General features: G+C 46.8%; 2 protein-coding genes across 14 annotated transcripts in view; one reads left to right on the top strand and one right to left on the bottom strand.

Annotated features, from left to right (window-relative positions):
* MINK1 (misshapen like kinase 1) overlaps nucleotides 1–17,999 on the bottom strand; it is a 59,317-nt gene extending 41,318 nt beyond the window's left edge. For all 11 annotated transcript variants that reach the window (XM_054575792.1, XM_054575793.1, XM_054575794.1 and 8 more), the window contains exon 1: nucleotides 17,741–17,999. In XM_054575792.1, the coding sequence (XP_054431767.1) occupies nucleotides 17,741–17,797 (57 nt within the window). In that variant the 5' untranslated portion in view covers nucleotides 17,798–17,999. The remainder of the gene's footprint in view (nucleotides 1–17,740) is intronic.
* The window catches only part of CHRNE (cholinergic receptor nicotinic epsilon subunit), a 143,416-nt gene that overhangs the window by 46,433 nt on the left and 74,263 nt on the right, over nucleotides 1–22,720 (top strand). The window lies entirely within an intron of this gene.

Raw genomic sequence — 22,720 nt, 5'->3', positions numbered from 1 at the left:
TTCCCTTCAGTTCTCCTCATGCCCTGTCTCATTTCGGGGCCTTTGCACATGCTGCTCGCTCTCCCAATACCGGATACCGGCTCTGATTCTTTCATGTAATCTGGTACCACTCTCCTCTTTACCAGAGTGTCCCACGCCTATCCTTTCAGACCTCAACGTAGACGTCACCTCCTCCGGGGAGCTTCCCCGACTATCTGCTCTCACAGCCCTCTATACTGCCCCTTTCATGGCATCAACTATGGTTTTTGATCGACTAATTAATTGTCTCCTCAGCTAGACTAAGTCCTTGGTGGTCAGGGCCACATTCAATACCTGCCTGCTGAATGAACATACACAGACATAAAGAAACCTGGTGTTATCTAGAAAAACATTTCCCTCTCCTTAATACAATGGTTTCTAACACTAGTTTTAGTTTTGGGTTTATTTCCCTTCTTTCAAAATAATCCATGAATACTCACTTAAAAGCAAGGTACTGAAGCAGTTACTAAAAGTGAATCCTTTTTCTTGTGGAATTATGCACCTAAAACCTGTATAATTTTGTTAACCAGTACCACCCAATAAATTCAATAAAAATGAATAAATAAGTAAATAAAATGAAATAAAAGCGAATCTTTTTTGTCATGTAAATCAGCACCCCATAATTTATATACTTGGTAAATAGATATCATTAGAAAGTGGACTTTCTTAAAGCAGGGAACTCCTCTATAGTTGGCAAAACCCAAGTGCGAACATTAATAAGGATCCAAAGACTGTAGGAAGCAACAGGGCAAGAAGAGATAAAGGGAAGGCTTCCTGGAGGAGAAAGGAGCTAAGTATTCTGGAAAGGAGAAAGCAGTGGGCCTTCTTCTTACTTAGGTGAAGTACTTAGGCTGGGTTAGGTGAAAAGTATGGAAGGTGACCCCCACCTCTGAGGACAACTTATAGGGAGGTTCAGTACTTTAAGAGGATAACTCAAGGGCAGATTTATTTATTTTTTATTTATTTTTATTTTTATTTTTTAGCAGAAAGAAAGCCAGGAGTGTGTAGTAAAATGAAATGATAGGGAATGGTTAGTGTATATACTTCAAAAATCAGAAGACCAGGATACCGGCTCTAATTCTTTCATGTAATCTGGTGAATCAGCACATTACTTAACCTCTCAAAGTTTCTTTTCCTGATCTACCCAATCCCATCTCACAAGAATTCATGGATGTAAGACAGTTTAAAATCCATGAAGTGCTACAAATCTGCACAGTCACTACAAAGAGACTGCCACCCACAGAGCAAGGAAAAACTGTGTCAAACCTAAATGTCAATCAGTGATGAATGGACAGAGATGTGGTACATCTACAATGGAATACTACTCTGCCATAAAAAAGATAAAATATTGCCATTTACAACAACATGGATAGATCTTGAGGTTATGCTAAATGAAATAAGTCAGAGAGAAAAAGTCAAAAACTGTATGTTTTCACTCATATGTAGGATATAAACAAAAAGGAAACAAACAAACTGAAAACAAATTCAGAGATAAAGGCAACAGACTGGTGGTTATTCAGGGGAAGGATAGTTGGGATGAGGGCAAAATGTGTAAAGGTCAAATATATGGTGTCGCTAGAAACTAAATTTTTGGTGGTGAGCATACTATAGTGTATATAGATATCAAATTAAATGTCATGCACCACCTGAAACTTACATAATGTTTTTAACTTATGTTACCCCAATTTAAAAAAAAGTTTTAAACATTCACGTTTAAAAAAAAAAAAAGTGATTTACTAATAAGCCTGTTGGTGTCACTGGGATTTAGAGTGAAGAAGTGGCAGCTCAGGAAAAAAGAAGTAAGATGAAAAAATAGAATTGAGAGGAGGGCAGGGGAAAGAGAAGGGAGAGAAAAAGGGTCTACGGCCTTGGAGGTAGGGCTGAAAGGGGCAGGGAAAAGGGGATTCCCTGGGAAGCAGACACGAGGGCGAGCAAGAGAAGGCAGAGTATGGAGAGGCAGGCAGGGAAGGGGGAAGACATCAAGCTCCTTCAGGCCGGCAGACAGCAAGCTCACGGAGGAGGACAACAATAATCAGGGGCTGCATAATAATAAGGCTCCTTACGGCTGGTTTTTAATTGTAGCACAAACAAATCATTATACCTCCTTGCCAACCTCCTCCTGTGCAAGTCAGGTGTCCAGAAATCCAAGGCAAGAGACTGGCGAAGTTTTATGACCAAGGAAACCATGACATGGGTTACCCGTGTATTGCTTCTAATTCCAGATGGGAGACCAACCAGCCACCGTGAGAGAGAACTCAGGAAAGGATGCTGTGAAAGACAAGGGGGCTGTGAAAAGAGCCTGGAAGGAAGGGTAGAGGGCACAAAGCTGAGTCAGTTGGCAGGAAAGCAGGTAAAGGATGGGGCCAGCAGGGAGGGGGAGGGAGAGCTGTCAGAATCACAGACTGAGAAAGGAAGACCGGGCTTAGTCTCCAGAGGATAGAGATCAGATGAATCCGGCCCCACCAAAGAACAACCCAGAATAAATTACAGCCCAAGGATGTAGGTGAGACAAGAGGAACTTCCTGACCAGCAGGGAGGAACAAACGTGCTCAGCCAACTTTTCACCAGGTCCATCTCTCCTTTCTCTAAGAACCCCTCCCTGCCTGCGTTTATATCAACTCTAGGACCCAGGACACCAGTTCAAACAGCAAGTACCTGCTAGCTACTAAGACTGAGACAGTGATCAAAATAGAAGTGGTCCCTTCCTTCATGGAGTTTACAGGAAGCAGACATTAAGGACACGATGACATAATCACACAATCCAACTATGATAGACTACGAAGAAACAAATACAGAGCACTGGTAGAAATATTAAAGGCAGGTCAAAATGGGGGAGGGGAGCCAGGAAAGGCCTGCTGGGGAAGTGATCATTTAAATTGAGACCAAAAGGACAAACGTTAAGCAAGCAAAGGTCAGGGAGCAGGGAAGGCCCAAAGATCTGAGGCAGGAAAAGAGTCTTAAATCCACAGGCAAGGCTTTGCGAGGAGCCCAAAGGCCCTCGCCACTCAGCCACTCAGCCACTCAGCCACTCAGCCAGGAATCTGCGCCTTTTGCCTTCTGACAACAAAGCAAATGCCCTATCTCGCACATCAGAACACATCAGAAGGCTCCCAAGGATGAGGCACAGGTTTTCCCCCTGAGGCTCAGTGCTTCCTCTGGGTGGGCCCGAAGAGCCTTACACAAAAGGGTAAGGGTGAGCAGGGCTGGAGTGACTGACTGCCTAGCTACGCGGAATTCCCGACTCAGGGGCAGGGCAAACAGGAGTTTCAAGTTCGGGTATTAGATTTTGAAGTTGCTCTTTCTTCCAACGAGGCTGGAAGACTTTCAGATGTTAGAAGATTCTAGGGCAGAGAAAGGAAAGCCAGGCTCACGAAATTCTATGCCCACACCTCGGGGCTCAGTGACTCACCCACCCACAGCCATTAAGATAGAACTCAATAGGTTGGGTGGTTTTCTTTCCCAAACAAAACACAGGAGGAGAGGAATATTAACAGAACCCTAGGAAACACCCTTTCTGGGCACTTTCTTTCATAAGAGAAATCAGGCAGCTACCAGCTATCTAAATGAGCAGCTACCAGACCTACACTTTCTTTAACCCTTGCAACAGCCAAGTGAGGTGGGTCTTGGTATCCTCACCTGGCAAATGATGAAAATGAGGCATGAGGGTAGTAAGGACCTTATCGGAGCTCACACATTAAATAGAGAACTGGGATTTGAAGTAAAGCCTGTCTCCAAGGGCTATGCTTTTGGGGGTGAGCGATGATAGGCAAGATCCTACCCTTTGGGCCCCTCCCTACCTTTAAAGGTAAAGTAAAAATCCCCCTTCTCCCGGATCAGCCGTCACCTGCTCTGACCGCTCCCCACTCAGCACTGGCTCAGGCAAGGGATGCTAGAGCGCACGTGTTCTGGAGTTCACACTTCACACAGTCCTTTAGACTTTTTTCTGAAGTTTCTCCTTTTTTAAAAAATTGATTTTTAAAGAGAGAATAAAAGGAGAGAGGGGGAAAGAGAGAGAGAAACATCAGTCTGTTGTTCCACTTATTTACACATTCACTGGTTGCTTCTTGTATGTGCCCTGACAGGGGATCAAACCCAAACCTTGGTGTGTCAGGATGACACTCCCACCAACTGAACTACCCAGCCAGGGCCTGAACCTTCCCTTTTCCTTGTGTCCTTCCCAGATGCCCGGTCCCATACCCCAACTTCACCGTCACTCTGAGATCTTTACGCAGTAGGCGCTGCTGCTGCCCAGACCAGCTCAGAGACATCACCCTCAGTGAGCCAACCCTGGCCAGCCTTCTCGCCAGTATCATTTCTCTCAGCTCCTCCTTAGCCCAGCTTCACACCCCGGAAGTGCACCTTTCCTTACACACACTACATTGCAAATCACACACCTGATATTCAGATGTTTAAGTCAGTGTTGTGAACAGTGTCCCACATAGTAGGCCCTCAAAGATTTTCAGGAAAGGAAAGAGGAAAAGCAGGAGTGAACTCCTGGGTCTGGAAAAACCTTAGGGATCATCTGGTCCAGTGGTTCTGGAAGGAAATCTGAATCACCAGGGACAACACATGCACCAGGACCCCACCCTGAATGACTCAATCACCCCCAGGGGCAAGGCCTGAGTGTATGTAGGTTGAAAAGCTACCCAGGTGGTTCTGACTGAGCCTGGGATGAAGAGCCATTGTTCTCATCCTCTCCTTTGGCAAGAGAGGAAACCAAGTCCTGGAGAAATGACACTCATCCTGTAAACTAGAGCTGGGACTGAAACTAGAACCAGGCCTCCCAGGTCCTAGTGCCACACTCACTCCACGTATCACACTGCCTAAGCGCCGAGAGCCCCTCCAGTCCAGTAGGCCTCCAGCTGGGAGCTCTCTGGAGACGGTCGATTTTTCCCAGTCCGAGGAAGTTAGGGAGCCAGAACAGGGGATCTGGGAAGTATCTGGGCATTCGTCATTCTGTGCAGCCCTCATCTGCACGGAACGCACCTTGGACCCCAGACTGACCAAATACAAGGGAGCCCTTTGTTTTTGGTGGGAACTGCGCAACACAGCGGAGTGGAAGTCAGACCTAACAAGCTCTAAGACCTTGACCTACCGCTGGCACCTTGAAAATGTTAAGATGAATAACTTCACTTATATGTGGAATCTAAAGAACAAAATAAACTAATGAGTAAAACAGAAACAGAGGCATGGACACATGCAACAGACTGACAGCTGGCAGAAGGGAGCGGGGTTGGGCAACTAGATGAAAGAAGGTAAAGGGATTAAGCAAACACACACAAACACACACAGAGTGCCCTGACCGGTGTGGCCCAGTTGGCCAGAGCATCATTCCATAAATCAGAAAGTCTTGGATTCGATTCCTGATCAGGGCACATGCCTAGGTTGCAGGTTTGGTCCCTGGTTGGGGTGCACACAAGAAGCAACTGATTGATGTTTCTCTCTCACATCAGTGTTTCTCTCCCTCCCTATAAATCAATAAACATGTCCTGGGGGAGGATTTAAAAAACACACACACACAGAAACAAACAAGGGTGTGGTGACAGCCAGAGGGAAAAGTGGGGGTGGGGAGGAGTAGGAGGAGGTGGACAAAGCTGGGGGGGAACAGGGACAAAAAGAGACTCTGCTTGGGGCAATGGGCTCGTGATGCAGTGTGCAGGTGATGTTTTGTTGAGTTGTACACTTAAAGCCTGTATGGTTTTGTGAACCAATGTCACCCCAATAAATTTTATTAATAAATAAAATGAATGAATGAATGTGAGATGGCCTGTGGATGCTCTGCTTTAAACACAGGCACTTAAATCACTTTTTACTTTTATTAGTATCGGTGATAATCACCATACACAGGCAGTGCATAACGCCATACTGCAGGGTAACACCTAAGGCACGCAGTGTTTCCAGGAGTGGGCTAGTGGAACATTTCTTCATTCAGACTTTGAACACCAGGGTTTGGTAAAACAGACTCAGTCCAAGGAACACAATCAACCCCAATCGCCACCCCAGAAGTGCACCTTTTCTGACATGTACTACAGTGCAAATCATACATCTGACACTCAGATGGTTACGTCAGTGTATGAACAGTGTCCCACATATGCTCTCAAAGATTTTTAGGTTCAATCTGAGAGACAAGTAGGCTTTGGTTTGCAGTGAGGGGTTGTGGTGCGAAGGGCCACGCAGTACTGGGCAGGCCCTGGAGAACAGAACGCTCAATATGCGTAGCCTCCTTTTGAGGTGCACAGAAGACAGGGAAAAAGACTACGAGTCCTGAAGCTGTCCCTTGGTCCTTGGGATCCAACACAAGAGGTGGTGATCTAGGGACACTGCCCTGACCCGTGGGCCCTAAGCTGCCACCTGCAACCTGCCAGCTCAACGCCTCTGTGGCCTGGATTTGGGCCTGTAAGACAGGCTTCTCCACAACATGGGGCTCTCCTGCCTTCCTCTGTTGGTGGGTGACTTGAGAGCCAAGTCCATCTCTCCTTTCTTTTTTCCTCTTTCCCCATGAAGGTCAATAAAAAAACTGTAAATGGGTGGACAAAGGAAAGTGAGGAGGTTGGGTAGGCCAATGAATGGGTCTAAGAAATCAAACTCAATTCTAGGTCATTTGGAAAAAATTTTGGGTCTAGACACCACAGAAGGATATGGAGTCTGACCCAGCTCCAACATGTGCAGGCTGAAAGGTCGGAAAGGGACATCAAAGGGGCCTAAAAGGCCACCTACCCATGGTTTCCCCAAAACACCTTTAGCAGTTAACCACCTTATTCCACACGTAAGAACTCAGGCCTTTTCCATGACCCATCATCCCACAGGAGAGAAGCATCCGAGCTCACACTGCTTGATATTAAAAACCTACTCTCCCTCTACTTGATGCTACCTACACATGGGCTATTGCAACCTAGAACAGTTCCTAACAATACATGAATTTGTGTTTGTTTAATAAAGCTTCCAGCCAGAGATGTACCACTAGTCACCCCTTGGGAAAGGTAGAACATAGGCAGGACAGAGACACTCAACCAGCTCCAAGGTCGTCATCTAAGGGTGATTTTCTCCTACTACCAGGGAGAAATCCCATTAAAACATACAGCCTCACACACAAATGCAGAAATGCTACATTTTTTTAAATTATCTTCATCTCCTAAATGACTTTCTTTCCAACTTCCTCTAGTACCTACCCACCAGACCCCCAGGATGAGAAGAGCTGAGACTAAGCAAGATGATGAATACAGCACAACAACAGAACCACAAAGCAAGTCACAGCTGGGAGATGGCAAAGGAGCTGAATAAGGAAGAAAAACCCGTAGCTTCTTTCCACCGCCTAATCCTCCTGTGATTCCAAGCAGCCATTTCATTTAAAATCCCTCTCAGAGGCCAACTGCCTTGCAATGGAGCCAGGAGCGGGGTGGAGTGTTCTGGGTTGGCTGATGACACATGGACTTTTGAGACAGGTCATCTCACCTGACTCAACAAATATTAAGCACCTGTTACGTCAGGCCCTCTGTTCAACTCTGCACACACAAAAGGGAGGAGACGCGGAATGCCGGCGGCTGGAGGAGGGGAGAGAGGCGAGTTTGTGGTTAAGGAGTACAGTTTGTTTGGGAGGATGCAAAAGTTCTGGAGAAGGATGGTGGTAATGGTTGCACAGCAATGTGCGAGTACATAATATCACTGAACTTACACTTAAATATGGTTAAAACGGCAAATATTATGTGATGGATGTTTAACCACAATAATTTTTTTTTTTAAGAAGGAGGGTGAGAAAACCTTTTCCTCCTCCTTCTAAAGAACAGGCCTTCCTCTAAATCATTCAACTCTCCTCCAGTGTTAATCTGAATTCCTTTGCATGTCTCTCCTTTCCTGTTATCAAAGCGCTCTGCCAGGCAGCCCAACACCCAGGAATCTCTCTCAGTTCGGGACACAGGCCCCACGAAGCTTTGTATCCCCAGCATGTGCCCATCAATGCCAACCTTCCAGCAGCTCCTGACAGCTCGGGCTAAAGTCACATACTCCCTCTTCTCAAAAAGTGTCCCATATATATGAATAAAATTGGCCTTCAACCAACACTCAGATTTAGATCATTTGCTCTTGAAAGGCCAAAACTATTTCTCACACAGGCTGTCTCCAATCTATGAAACAAGTCACATTCCAAGTCTCCAAATACTTGACCACAGAAACATTATGGATGGCGTGATATACCTAAGCTCAAAGCCTGTTTGCCACAGGCCACACATTTACAATGAAAGCAAGCAGCAAACAATATTGCTCAAAGCACACAGTGTAGACAGGGGTGTCCAACCTGTGACTCAACACAAAATTGTAAATTTACTTAAAACATTATGAGATTTTTTTGTGATTATGTGTTGCAACGTGTTTAATGCGTGGCCCAAGACAACTCCTCTTCTTCCAGTGTGGCCCAGAGACACCAAAAGGTTGGACATCCCTGGATGTCAGCTACACACTGCTCTTCCTTCACCGTGGACCCATGCCTGTATCGTGGCCCCTGGGAGCGGGCCTCCAGCAGCACAGGGGGAAACCAGCCCAGGTTCTGGAGTCTGAGTCTGAACCTGGGCTCTGCCGCTTACTGACTGTCCAACCTTAGGCAAGTCTTTTAACTCCCAAGTTCTGTAAGCTTTGGTTTCTTCATCTTGAAAATAAGGATAATATCATCCAACTCAGAGACAGTGTGAGATACTGAGATTACGTAAGGAGAGAACCAATTGCGAGTAAGTGTTCACTGTTATTCTTATTCCAATCCCAAAACCCCTTCTAAAATGAATACACATTAAAATGTAAATGACTTGTATCAGAGCAATTTTTGTTCTGAACTGACGGAAGAGAAACGAAGGGCTTACTACAGGTCTAAAGGGAAAGAGAAACTGACAAACTTCTGAGCCACATCAACACCTGTCTCCTCAACACCACAGGCTACGAGGTAGCATCCATGGTATAAAATGACTTTGTTATGGTTACAGGGACTCCCCCCGCTTCTCCTGCACCCGCCCCCCGCTTCTCCTAGCCTTAGCTAGACAAAGATCTAGAGCCCATCAAGTTTGCTCTCCTAAATTAGATAGGAAGAGAGCGAGAAGTCAATGCACAGCTTCATCAACTTGTCCCCATCAGCAGCTCTACTCCCAGTCACTTCCCCCTCCAAAGCTGTTTTTCTCCAAGGAATACAGGAAGCAAGTTGCCTCCCACCCTCTGGTTGTTCCCGAAATTTGAGTGATGACACTAACTCACGACAGCTCTGTTTTCAAGGTGACCATGATGGGATGAACGACCAGAGGAAAGAGACAAAGGTGCCGGCCCCCTCATGGTGTGCACACATCGATCTCTGCCTCATGCTGCTTAGGCTTTGGGGTGCCCGTGTCCAGCTCTTTTCTTGATGACTCTTTCCTGAGCCACCGAGAATGAAAGACCAAGTACTACACACTTCAGCCACTTTCTTACAAATGTGCCTTGAAAGAAAGAGTGGGTGGGTGGTAAAGAGAGAACAGGAAAATCTTTCTTACAGTCTGGCATAGAACAGGCCCATGTTACCTCCTGAGGGGTGCTGGCAGACAAATAAAAGCTGTTAGATGAGATACATGCCATGCACGAAAGTAATTTAAATCCTACATTCCTCTCCCCACCCAGAAGGTAGTAAAAGGTGACTTAGGAACTTCCTTCCCACTTCATGGAAGAAACCTGTTCAGTCCTTCACCTGACCTTTCCCTTTTCCATAACAAGTTCACAAGAGACATTATTGGAACTTTGGGTGGAAACCCCCCTCCACAATTTTTTAATGTGCTGTCCAGACACTGTGGGGTGGTTAACATCCTTGACCCCCAAATACTAAATGCTGTTAGCGCTTCCAGGACAGTGATAATTTAACCTCCCTCCCTAACATTTCCAAACACCCTCTGAAAGGCAGTGCCACCTGGGCTGAGAAACACTGCGTTGGCACCTGTTTTTGTTTTCTGTTGCACAGTGCCCAGCACACACAGGGCCCACCCCACGCTGGTGCTTATGGGTTGAATCCAGCGGGAAAGGATAAGTCACGGGGTATTTAGATCTACATCTCTTACCAAGCAAGTAATTACTGAACCCCTACTATGTGCTCAGCATTTTTGTAGGCACTGAGGGATCAATGGAAACTACAGATCTTGGTTCCTATATGAAAGGAGATGATAGGAAGAACAAGACCATAAAATAGTATTCAACATTGAAGTGACATATGACCAAATGCTAAACTGTAAGGTGTGTGAGAAGGTGGAGAACATGAACAGTGAGGGCTGGCATGGTCAGGGGAGGCTTCGCGGAAAAAGCAGAAGTTGAGCTGACTCTTGAAGGAGGTTAGATTTTCTTCACTGAGCTCCTACTGATCCTCAATCTGTCCCTGCAAGGACTGCTGTTCATGGAGAACTCCTCCAAGCCTGTGGGTCCAGGGGTAATTCAGCACTGCAAGCCCCTCAGATTGCATCCTCAAATGGTTCCTGGTAGAACAAGCTGTGAGGAACTTTCCATTATCCTTCGAAAGACCAACCAATGACAGGCCTTCTTTAAGGAGGCCTTCTCATCCTAGAGGGAAGGCAGGGTGCATTCCCTGCCACATGCACTGGCTCAGCCACACTCTGAGTGGAGGGGGTTACTGGTTGTGATTACAGAAGCTCTCCACTTTACCTGTCACCTCTGGCCCTATAAGATTCTCCTGCTGTGGGGACACGCACTTCCCAGATGAGTCTGCAGTCTGAACTACCTCCTCTGTCAAAGGTCTTCCCACCTCCTCCCTTACTGACCACCCTCATTTTTCTTGGGCAAAGAGTCCAGTTCCTCCACTCATCTATCTCCAGCCACTAAGGCTCCTCCCACAGGCTGTGCCACCAAACATTTCGCCCAGTCTGTCTCTGTCTTCTACGCTGCCACCTCCCTGACACTGAAGGTACTCCTGGAGTCTAGCTCCTCCAAGAAGCCCAAGACTGAGGCTTCCCCAACTCTGTTTCATTTCAAATGTGCAAAATCAGTAATACTCCACCTGCACTCCGCACTCACCCTTTGCCTGCACACAGTGTAAACTCAGAGTCTCATTTATTTATATACATTACCTACCTGATGTTAGGAAGAATCCCACTTCCCACAGACCACAACAAGTGGGCCTACTTGTACTTACTTCTGTGAGATTTACCTACCTTCCAACACTAGCTACCACTCAGATTAATGACAACTGGTGATACAGTCAAGGTAACTATGTGAGGAGATGAATATGTTAATTAGCTTAATTGCAGTAACTGTTTCACTACGTACATCAAAACATCACGTTGTATACCCTAAATATATACTATTTTTATTTTTTTTAAAAATGTAGCCCTGGCTGGTGTGGCTCAGTGGATTGAGCACTGGCCAATGAACCAAAAGGCCGCCAGTTGGATTCCCAGTCAGAGCACATGCCTGGGTTGCGGGCCAAGTCCCCAGTTGGGGGTGCGAGCAACCAATGGATGTTTCTCTCACACATCAATGTTTCTCTCCCTCTCTTTCTCCCTCCCTTCCCCTCTCCCTGAAAGTAAATAAATAAATTTTTTTAAATGTTTCTAAATAAAATAAAAATCTAGCAATATGCTCTTCTCCTTCATATGCCCTCTCTAGACAACAGGCACATCTATCCACCCTCTTGCAGAGCAGTTATGTGAGTTCACAGATCCCACACTCAGAGATTCTCCCTCCACTAAATAAAAATAAGGGTCATATGAGTCAGATGCCCTTTCCATGTACAATATACCGTTACCCTTGGAAACAAACTTCATTTTTCCTCCCATAGTAAGGCTCAGAAGAAATCCATTTGAAATTCCATGCCATCCTCAGGCCCCAAGCCCTTGGTTTTTGACCAAATGCTCCACCCTAAATATGGCCCCATTCCAGAGTCTCCCAATGCTGGTCATCACCAAGCTCTACCTGCTGGTTCACCTCTATCTACCTTTTCTGTGGTAATGCCAGCTTGGTTTTCTGATATGTGATTTATTTCTCTCTCAATCAACCCACCAAATACTTCTGTCCTATAAAAAGTAAAAACAGTTCTTGTTATAAGAGTTCATGTCATACTAAAAGTTTTCTGCTACAGTCTTGCGATGACTTGCAATTGTATATATGTATTATACACGATTATTTTAATGTCTCTCCCTACTACTACACTGTAGGAAAATCATGGCTGTTTTGTTCGTCACTGTATCCTCTGTGCCTGGTTCTACATGCTTCCTCAGACAGAACAGGAAATCCTTCCCACAGTTAGCAAATACATCCTCAGGTTATCTGGCCACTGGACAAAATCTCCAGGACCTCCTGAGACACCCTAATTCCATCCCTTTCCTCTCTCCTTCCTTTACCATTCCCTATCCTTAAAGGACCTCAAGTATCTTTTCAATTACTCTCTGGAGGCACTTCCTATAGACGGAAGAATCCCAGAGGCAAGTCAAGAACTGGTTGGTTGGAAGGGAATGGCAGGAAGAACAGGAGAGAGGAGACAATAAAGGTAGGCTCCGGAAGGGGTCCGAGTCTTCTACCTAGTAATGATTTTGTGTCTTTCTATATTCTGTGGGCATGCACAGAATGCTTTGAGAGTTGCCTTACTAACCTGATTACTTTTTGTTCTAGTTCTTCAACCTACCAAGGAAAAGACTGAGGGAGCTGGGGATATAAGGTGGTTGCTGGGGGAAGGAAAGGACTGAATATCAGATTTCAAGATGACTGACCACAGGATAACAGAAAATGAGAGTAATTCATGGCAATCAGGTTTAACAAGAAATTCCTGACCTCCAAGGTGCTTAAATATTAAGGAAAGAATTAACAGTTCAGAAAAAGGGAGTCTGTGCTTGCAAAGGCATTTAAGGAAAAAAAAAAATTGTATTTATTTATTTATTTTAGAGAGAGGGGAAGGGAGGAAGAAAGAGAGGAACATCAATTGGTTGCCTCTCGCACGCACCCCAACCAGGAACCCAACCCACAACCCAGGCAGGTACACTGACCAGGAATCAAACCAGCGACCTTTTGCTTTTTGGAATGACGCCCAACCAACTGAGCCACACCATTCAGGGTGCAAAGGCATTTCTTAGGTGGATGCTCCCAGAGCTCTGATTACATAGTTTCCTACAGTACTGAGCACAATATTATATGCATCCTTCCCTTAGTACCTAGAACCTGATTCTCGATACAGTAGACTGACAATGATTGGTGACTGACTGATGCAGGAAAGGATATTATTTAATTTTTTCTGGCACAACTTTGGAGACAGAATGATTAGTCAGACAGACTCTCAGATGGCTTCTGAAGATGCTCTCCAGTCCTGGAACTGTTTTATGTTTCTGGGTTGAGAGGTTACCACATTCTTTATTTAGAGACCTCTGCTAGAGTACAAGCTTGTAAACGGCGGTTGCGCACTTTCTGCCATCTTGTCCCCAAGATGACAAGTGAGGACACTCTATATATGCTAGCTGTGTGAGTTACCCTGTCTTAGGCACACAGTCCGAAGCTGAAAAAAAATGGAGGAGGCCAGCTCTGAAATCAGATTTCTACACAGCGTAGCGTTAACTGAGCTGCTGAGGCAAGCTGTGGGCATAAACCAGCTGGCCCCCTGGGAACCTTCCTACTGTTATCTTTACTGTCAAAACCTCACTTTTCCAAAGACCTTCCCCTCCTGTATCACTAAGGGCAATGGCAATCTGTCCTGTCCCACGGCCTACAGGATGGCGGTGTCTCTGCTCTCATTTGGGGAATGGCTGAACCCCTAGCTCCAGCAAAACTCTCTGCAACCTTCCTTCTATCATTTTGCCAAAGCAGCGTTTCTCTTCACTCCAGATGCCATGAGCTCCCCAAACAGCTCCACTCCTCATCTGCAGTTTTCTAAGAAAAAAGTCACCACGCCATTACTTCTGCCATAGGAGGTCAGCCTTCCCATTCCCCTGCCTGAGGCATCTGTCACCGACATTTGGACAGCTAGCACATCAGAGCACAGTAGCAGTCCTGCGTTGCTCAGCAGCCTAGAAATCCGTGCCCAGAACTGCCAGCTTTCCAAGTGCTGCTGGCCCCACAGCCTCATGAGGAAGCAAGGAAGAGGAAGAGACTTCTCCAAAGAACAGACATAACACCACAAAATCAACAGACAAAACAACACAAAATCATTGGAAAAAGAACACCTCTGTCAGCATTTCTACCTAGCAACACGTCCCTCTTGACTGTGCTCCATGATAGCATTTCAATACAACAACGCTGAACATAGCTCCATAGTTTCAAGGACACTGCAGTCTGAAACTTCCAGCTGGTTGGACAGTAAAGAGATGCTGTTTGATTTATGAAGTGGGTCAACCAAAAGGAGCAATGCAAAGGAAAGAGGCCAGCCTGGGGTCGGCTCCTGCCTTGCCCTGTCCTCTTCCACTGATACTTGTCCTTTGTGAGAAGCCAAGAGTTCCAAGTCAGAAGGTTCTTCTGGAATATAAACAAGCCTGGACACAGAGAAAGTCTGAAACAAGAGGCCCAGATTTTCTCTTGAATGAGCCTAACTTTACTTCAAAGGCTCTGCTCAGATGGAGGCTTCCAGAACTCTGTTTACCACCAGACAAGGTCTGATTCCAAAAGCAACTCAGAAAAGAAATATTCTTAATTGTGTGTATATAAAAGAGAAGAGGAAGCCTAATAAGTGTGACATTTATTGGATGCTTTCTCTAAGCAAGCACTGTGCTAAGAGCTTTCACTTATTATAACAGGCATTTATTCAACAAACATTTGAGCCCCCATTATGTGCAAAACACTGTTATAGGCACTGGGAATGCAAAAATGAACAGTCACTGAACTTTTACTGAACTTACATTTCAGTCAGGGTTGATGAAAATATGTATGTCAGCTGGTGATAAATACTATGAAGTAAAATAAAGCAGACCAAGGGAATGCTATATAAAATTTCATGTAAATATTATGCAGGAGAGGGAGTGCTATTTTAGATACGGTTGTCCTAGAGGGCTTCTCTGATTGCCATTTGATAACAATTAACAACAATAAGGACTAGCATATGGTCACTATGTGCCAGAAACTGGACTGAGTACCTAGCATACAGTATTTCATTAATCCTCAGCAACTCTGAGTTCAGTACTATACTATCTTCACTTATACAGATGAGAAAACTGAGCGTTAAAGAGGCTAACGCTCTTTGCAAAATCTGGAGCAAGTACGGAAAGGAGGAGAGCCAAGGCCAAAGTTACGGTGAGAAAGCCGGGACTTGAACTGAGGAATGCAACCCCATCCACTGTGCTGACGGTGAAATGAAGGCTCAAAGAGGTCAAGTGTGCCTGTGGTCACCAAGTAGCCTCCCCACACACGACTAAGAGATCAGTGCAATTCAATCTTCCCTAATATCACACTATTACTCTCATCACCGGGTGAAAAGCAAGCCTCATTTTGAAAAAAAGGAGAGAATGACTATTTGGGCTCTTCAAGACCAGCTAATTAAATGCTTTATATGTTCCTCTCCCATTGCCTTCACCAGGCCCCCAACACAAGATGATGTAATTCTCTAGGTTACCAATTTCTCACTGGAAAACAGACAGGAATAGAACAAGAAATGACTGAGCTAGCTGCTCCACAATGCCACAGCAGCTCTCTGGGGTAGAGCAGAGGGGACAGGCACTGAGAGAAGGTCAGAAGCAAGGCGGAAGCAGGCCCTCTCCAGCCCCATTTCAAAGAAAGCACAGCTTTCCCTCAAGCCCTGGAGTACTGGGGTGGTAGCGGGTGGGGGCGGGGGGCAGCAATATTCTTTCTTAAGAAGCCTGAGGCAGGGGAGACAAGCACTTGGGAGCAGGGCAGCGGTCTCTCTGGAGTGGGAGAGGAGAATAAGGCAGGAGGCAATTGAGGAAGGAGACTAATATTGCTTCAAGCAGAGAAGTCCAGAAGGGAAATACCACATCCAAGGTCAAAGGGTGTACGCAGAATTGCTGGAAATCCCAGGCTGAGGATCCAAGCCAAACTAGCAGGGGAGGCTGAAGGGAAATAGAAGCCCAAGCAGAGCCCCACACGGTTTAAATCAAAGGTCATGGTTTGGACGCACCCCCTTTTCGTTGTATTATAGTCCCCACAGCCACAGAACCTGTAGCCAGTTAATTAACAACCAAAGCGGGAAGTTAAGGTGTTCATCTAGGATTCATCCTAGAGAGAAGCACATCAGGGGGAGCCTGAACTATCATCTTAAACTCCAGTGGCTTCACTTGAGAATCAAAGTTTAAACTGACCTTAAGAATCTCCCTCCTAAAGCCTTTCAATGCTCTCCCCACCAACACACACACACACACACACACACACAGCAACTCAATACTCTGTCTCCCTTCTCAGCACCCTATCTCCAGCAAGTCAGGTCTCCTAGTCCAACATTGCACCAAACAAATTATGACCTGAATGACAAGAAAAACTGTGTCACCTAGAGAAACCCAATTAACGACATGACTCTGCTCTCTTCAATTCCCCTCTCCCCTCCAGGCATATCCGGGGCACCTGTGTGGCTGACCGCCTTTTCCTGATACTGGCCACGTTCCCTGGCTAACACCAAAGCCAGAAGACAATTGATACAGAGCCTCAAGAGGAGCTAACCCAGAGACGGGAAACCCTGCTTTCCCTCTAGGCCTGTTGAAAAACCGGAAGGACACAGGACAAAACACCAGTTGGGTGACAGTTTAGAGTGTTCACCTTAAAATCACTAACCTGCCCCTTAAGTCAGAGCTCCTTGCTGAAGAAAAGCATATAAATGCTGCTGAATGCTGCAAGTGCCCCAAGAGGAACAATAAACACAGGTATTTCGAAGAAATTCCTGCCGCAGTAGTTTCTTCTTATCCCTTTTCTAATTAGCCCCTTCCTTGAGAGATCTCCATTACCTCTCCCTCCCTCCGGCAGGTTTTCCAAGCCTCCTGACTGACCGCATACAGCATACAGCATGTGTTTTGTATGTGTGCATACATAAACATCCTCTTCCCAGCCCATGCTAGAGTTTCTGAAGAGAATAAATGCTTCCCCTCCTCCCCCAGTGCACTTGTCTTTCCTCCCAGCCCCACACTGCTGCAGAGTTGGTAATGTAATATTCAGGGACCCTGAGACCGGAAATGCCTGGTTCTGGACTGCTGCACTTGAAATACAAGAGAAGGGCTAGGGAGAGCCGACCAGGGGGATGAGGGCGACGGCAGGAGGTGTGGGGTGGATATGGGAGGCTGAAATTCCGATCAGGGAGAGATGCAATTCAAGGGTAGCCGAGGAGAAGAAAGGGTGATGAGGGGGAAGCTTCTCAAGACAGTTGCAAAGTCAAAATTCGAGAAACAGAAAGGAGGGGGAGGAAAAAGACCTAAGAGCAAGGGAGTGGAGGAGGGGGAGGGAGGGGCACCGTAATAAAGATTCTGCAGGTGATGGGCTTAAGTTTAGGGAAACTAGAGGGTGACCATCCTGGGGGAAGGGGGTCTGGAACCTTGGCCAAAGGTAGAGGTGGCAGGGAAGTGTGGGGGCGGGGCACCAAGGGTGGGGACAGAACTGGCTCCCAGAATCTGCAGCAAGTGGAGAGGGAAGAGCAGAGGGCGGGGGCCCAGCCTCGGTGGGCACCCGGGGAAGGGACGGGGGTCGCCGAGGGAGCCGGTGGGCTGCCGGAGGGGGCCCCGGGGAGCACGTGAGGGGTGCAGCCAACCCGCTCGCCTGCGGCGAGGACAGGAACCAGGGCGAAGCTGGGGGGCGGCGCGCTCACCCGCAGGGCGGACAGGTCGATGTCGTCCAGGCTGCGGGCGGGGGCTGGGTCGCCCATGGCCTCCGCGGGGAATGGGGCCCCGGGGCCGCTCACGCTCCTGCTCGGTTATTCCGCTGCCGCCGTCGCCACTTCTCCCCCATCGGGGGATCCTAGGGGCGGACACCACCAGGGAGGGGGAGGGCCGGCAGGAAGACCGACCCACGGGCTGACAGGAGCTTTAGCCCAGAAGCCTGCAACCCGAGCCTCCCGACTCCCCTGCGCAGGCGCGGAGTGGCGGCGCGCCGGGAGGGTAGACGAGAGAACGTGACGCGAACGCGTTGGGTTCCCCCTCCCCCTAGGCGCCGACACCTGCGCGCAAGCGCAGGAGAGAGAGAGAGAAAGGCGCGCCTGAGGACCGAGCGACCGCTCGAGCCTGGCTGGAAAGAAGTGGGCGTCGGCCGAGGCGGCCGCGAAGCGCGCCCACCAGCTGTCGCGCGTGCGCACATACATTTCCTTGCCTTCCCTATTTTATACCCTTTCTCTCCCCCATTTTCTTATTAGCTTTCCTTTGACGCCTTTCCTTCCCTTTACCTCCTCTTTCGTGTGCCTAGCTGCCAGTCAAGCCACCCACCTCTCTATTTGCAGGGGAAGGGGGAGGAACCCAGCCCCCTCTATTACTAGGGGGGTTGTTATGGTAACTCCCCACGCGAGGGTTGGGTGGCCTGTAGATAGGATGGGCTGTCCACCCACCTAATTGCCATGGCAACAGTGGAGAAGGCGGGGCCTCTCAGTGAAAACTTGGCTGGAGAAGCGACAAAGGAGTTGGGAGCGCAGTGGGTGGGACTGGCTGCTTCAGGAACGCTCATTATCCCCCTTCCCTAGCTGGAGAGGGGAGTGTTGAGGAGGGGGTCTGCGATCTCAAGATAGATACTCTTACCGCAGACCTTAATCTCTGAACCTCCAGTGCTGCACAAAGGAACTGTTTTAACAATTATTGCCTGACTGATCACTGGAGGCACGTGTCGGGGAAAGGGTGGCAGGGAGAGGTAGCGGGGAGACGGAGGAATCTGTCTAACCCCCTTCACATCTTGCTTGGGTCACCTTAGGTCGAGTCATGTTGGCATAGCACCCCCAGCCGTTCCCCCATATCACTCCCTGGAGGCCAAGTAATGCTAGATGAAGGATAAGGAGTCATGTTCTGCCATTGACATGCTGTGTGACCTTGGACAAGTTGCTTTGCCTCTCTGGGCATTTCTTTCGCTGTGATGTTGAGGGAGAAGTCTGAATCTCGAGATCATTTCCAAAAACAATACTATCTCTGAAAGACCCCACCACCAGCCTTAATGTAAATACTATTTAGGAAAGTTTGAATGGAAAGTCTTTGGAAAGGGGCTAACACCCTCCTTTCTGGATCCTTCTCCGTAGTACTTTCGGATGCACATCCAGTCTTGCTCCCCTGCCCTCCTATTTACCTTGCCATTGTTCTTGTCCAAGCCACAATCCCTACCCACCTCCATTACTCTTACCAGCCTCCTACTTGGTCTCCCTGTCCAACCCCCTTAAATCAATTCTCCATATCCATAGTGATTTTTCTAAAACTCAAATCTGGTGTCACTCTCCTATTTAAGACCCTTCACTGGCTCCCCACTGTCTTTTGAGTAGGGTGTAAAGTGTGACATCAAAGACCCTTCAAGATTCTGCCTGCTTCTCCTGCCTTGTTTTACAATATTCCACCATTCAACCGTGCATAGTCTAGCCCTACTAAAATCAGTTCTCAGAACTCAGCAGACCCTCCTCCAGCCTTTGCACTTCTGTGCGTTCTCCCTGGAATATGCTAAACATGCCCAGTGCCCTTTGTTTTGTCCTACATGTCCTACATGTTTTGTCCTAAACCTTCTCCATGAAGCCTTCCTTGATTCACTAAGACTCAGTTTGGCTCTTCTGTTTTTGCCTGGCTTAAAACACATGGTAACATTTAACACATTGATTTGTAAATGTCTGTTGAATCTCCTTAAAGACAGGAACTATGTCAATTGTATTCCGCACAGGGCCTGGCACCCACTGGTGGTTCGGGAGCACATAAGTGATTGAAGGCATGACGGCCTCTGTTGTCTGGGGAGGCACTGTGATGTATAGTAATTAAAGGTCAAGACCATGAGATAGTAGGAAAAAAACAAAGAATTTGAATTTAGCGCTTTGGCAAGTCATTAAATTTCTCCGAGGCTCAAGTGTATCATCTGTAAAAAAAGAGATAAAATAGAGATAGTAACAGGGAGGGCAGTGTAAAATAAACTTAGGTAGATAAAGCACTTGGCACATACTAGGTCCTCAATAAACTTCCTAGTGCCTGACTTATAGGCCGTGTTCAATTATGAGATACAGAATCACTAAATGAGTGAATTAAGATCACAGTGATAGGATAAGTGGCCATCCAAACCCCAAGAGGCATTTAATCTGGGGGAGTGAGGGGAGAGGAAAACAAGGTTGGCCCCCTGCTGATAATTGCCAAAGCTGCAATACAGATTCGCAGATACGTGAGGGCTCATTATCATAATTATCTACTTTTATATATACAGGGGATGGCAAAAGTAGGTTTACAGTTGTGAGTTTATGAAACACAGTTTATTCTTGTATTCTTCTTCTTCTTTTTATTGATAAGAGAAAAAGAAACATCAACTGGGTGTTCTGCCCATTCATGCACTCATTGGTTGACTTCTGCAGTGTCCTGGTGGTGATCGAACCCACAACCTTGGCACATGAGGATGATGCTCAAACCAACTGAGCTACCCGGCCAAGCCGTATTATTTATTTATTTATTATTATATTACTAATTATTGTTAACCAACTTTTGCCATTTCTGTGTGTGTATGCGTGTGCATCCTTAAAAAAAAAAAACACCTTAGATCAGCCATGAAGAAAAGTTAATATTAAAAATAAGGAAGCTGTAGTACCCCTGGGCAAAGAATGATCATTTTACAAAGGCCTGGTTGCCCTCAGCGCCTCCCATCTACCTTGAGAGGCTGAATTCACTCTCTTCAATCTGAGTCTAGAGCAGTGATTTTCAACCAGCATGCCACAGGAAATTTTAAAACATGCAATACCTGATTATTTAGTCAGGGGCACTGACTAAGGAAAAACCCTTAGACTGTCAAATAAGAAAATGACAACAGCCAACACAACAATACCCATCTGGGTGAATGAATCAAAATTATACCTATTTTTTTTTGTCAGATCGGCAAAAAATATATTTTTTGGTGTGCTACAGGATTTTAGTAGTTTGTTTATGTGTGCCATGAAATGGAAAAGGTTGAAAATTGCTGGTCTAGATTCAACTCTTCCAATTCCAGGCCCACTACTCTTTTCCCTGCACTGTGGTGGCCCCCATTTAAGAAACTCCAGGACTAATGTGTGGAGGGAGGGGGAAGGTACTCCGACGGCGTGAAACAAGCCCACCAAGCCCCAGCCCCTGGCCCAGCCCCAGCAGCTGCCTCCACCCCACCCCACAGTTAATGAGGTAATGGTACCCTAGGGAAAGAGGCAGTTAGTGCTGACAATGAGGCTAATTAGCAGAATGCCAATTAGTGCCAGGGGACTGCTAAATGTGGGAAGGGGGTTTCATGTATGAAACGGCTTCTTCAGAGGAAGGGAGGACTGGACTCGAAAGGATGCGAACAAGACAACAGTATTTCCTCTGTCCACATTATCATCCATAAGCATACCCCTCTTCCAGGAAGGCTTCCTAAACTCCTCACTCTTCTCCCCTGTGGTCAATTCAAGATTGCGGAATGTGACTTGAGGGAATGAAGAGCAAGAGCCAGGACCCACGCTATTTTTCTAATTGCAAAATATTTCAGCCCTGGCTGATGTGGCTCAGTGGATTGAGTGCCAGCCTGCGAACCAAAGGGTCATGGGTTCGATTCCCAGTCAGGGCACATGCCTGGGTTGTGGGCCAGGTACCTGGTGGGGGGTGTGCAAGAGGCAACCACACATTGATGTTTCTCTCCCTTTCTCCTTTCTGCCCCTCTCTCTAAAGATAACTAAATAATATCTGCAAAAAGTATTTCAGATACATAAAAGAGATATGACTATACATAATAAAAGTTCATATATCCGTCACACAGCTTAAGAAATAAAAGTCACTACTGAAGCGCTCTCTGTATACCCCTCTGTTAATCCCTTTTTCTCCACCCAACCTGGGAGATAACCCTTCTCAATCTGGTGTGTGCTATACTCTCCTGTGGACTATACCCTTTATTTTCTCTCTTCCCTCCCTCTGAGCAGCACCACCCAATAGAACTTTGTGCCAGGATGGAAATGATCCATGCCTGCGCTGTCCAGTATGCCAGCCATTAGCAAAAAGTGAGCACTTGACATGTGGCCAGTATGAATGATAAACTAAATCTTTCATCATTTCTAGTTTTAATTAATTTAAATATAAATCACCAAATGTGGCTAGTGGCTACTGTACTGGACAGTGAGGCTTCAGGACATACGTGCCTAAGTGGCCTGCAAGGGGGAGGGGCTTTGTTGTACTCACTGCTATGAGTCGAAAACAGTGTCTGGCAAATAGCAGGTGCTCAGTAAATATTTAAGTCAGCGAGTGACTCTTACGGCAAGCCAGTGCAGTATTGTACCCATTTCCCAATTGGGATCACTGAGGCCTGAAAGTGTTATGACTTGGAAAGGCACCTTGGCAACAAGTGATAACTCCAGGATATGGGCCCCGTCCTTCCTGACCTTCAGTCTGTATCCTTAACCACATCACAAGGGGCTTCCCTGAGCCTCTCCCTGTGCTACCACCTGAGGAACAGAAGGCAGCTCCTCCAGGATCTTCTCTGTGCACCACCCTCACCTGCAGCTGCAATATCAGCCCCACTGTTCTCCAGGTGTCCTGGTTTCTTTCTACCCAGGCAGTACCACGTGAACTTCTCCCAGCACCTAGGTGATCGAGCTCCTAATGCCACAGACAAGTGCGGTGGAGACGGAGACAGCAGAACGAAA

This window comes from Pteronotus mesoamericanus, unplaced genomic scaffold (assembly GCF_021234165.1).
Source record: "Pteronotus mesoamericanus isolate MK-2021 breed Mesoamerican mustached bat unplaced genomic scaffold, CSHL_Meso_final contig_317, whole genome shotgun sequence".
NCBI classification, from domain to species: domain Eukaryota; kingdom Metazoa; phylum Chordata; class Mammalia; order Chiroptera; family Mormoopidae; genus Pteronotus; species Pteronotus mesoamericanus.
This window is presented reverse-complemented; position numbering and strand designations above follow the sequence as displayed.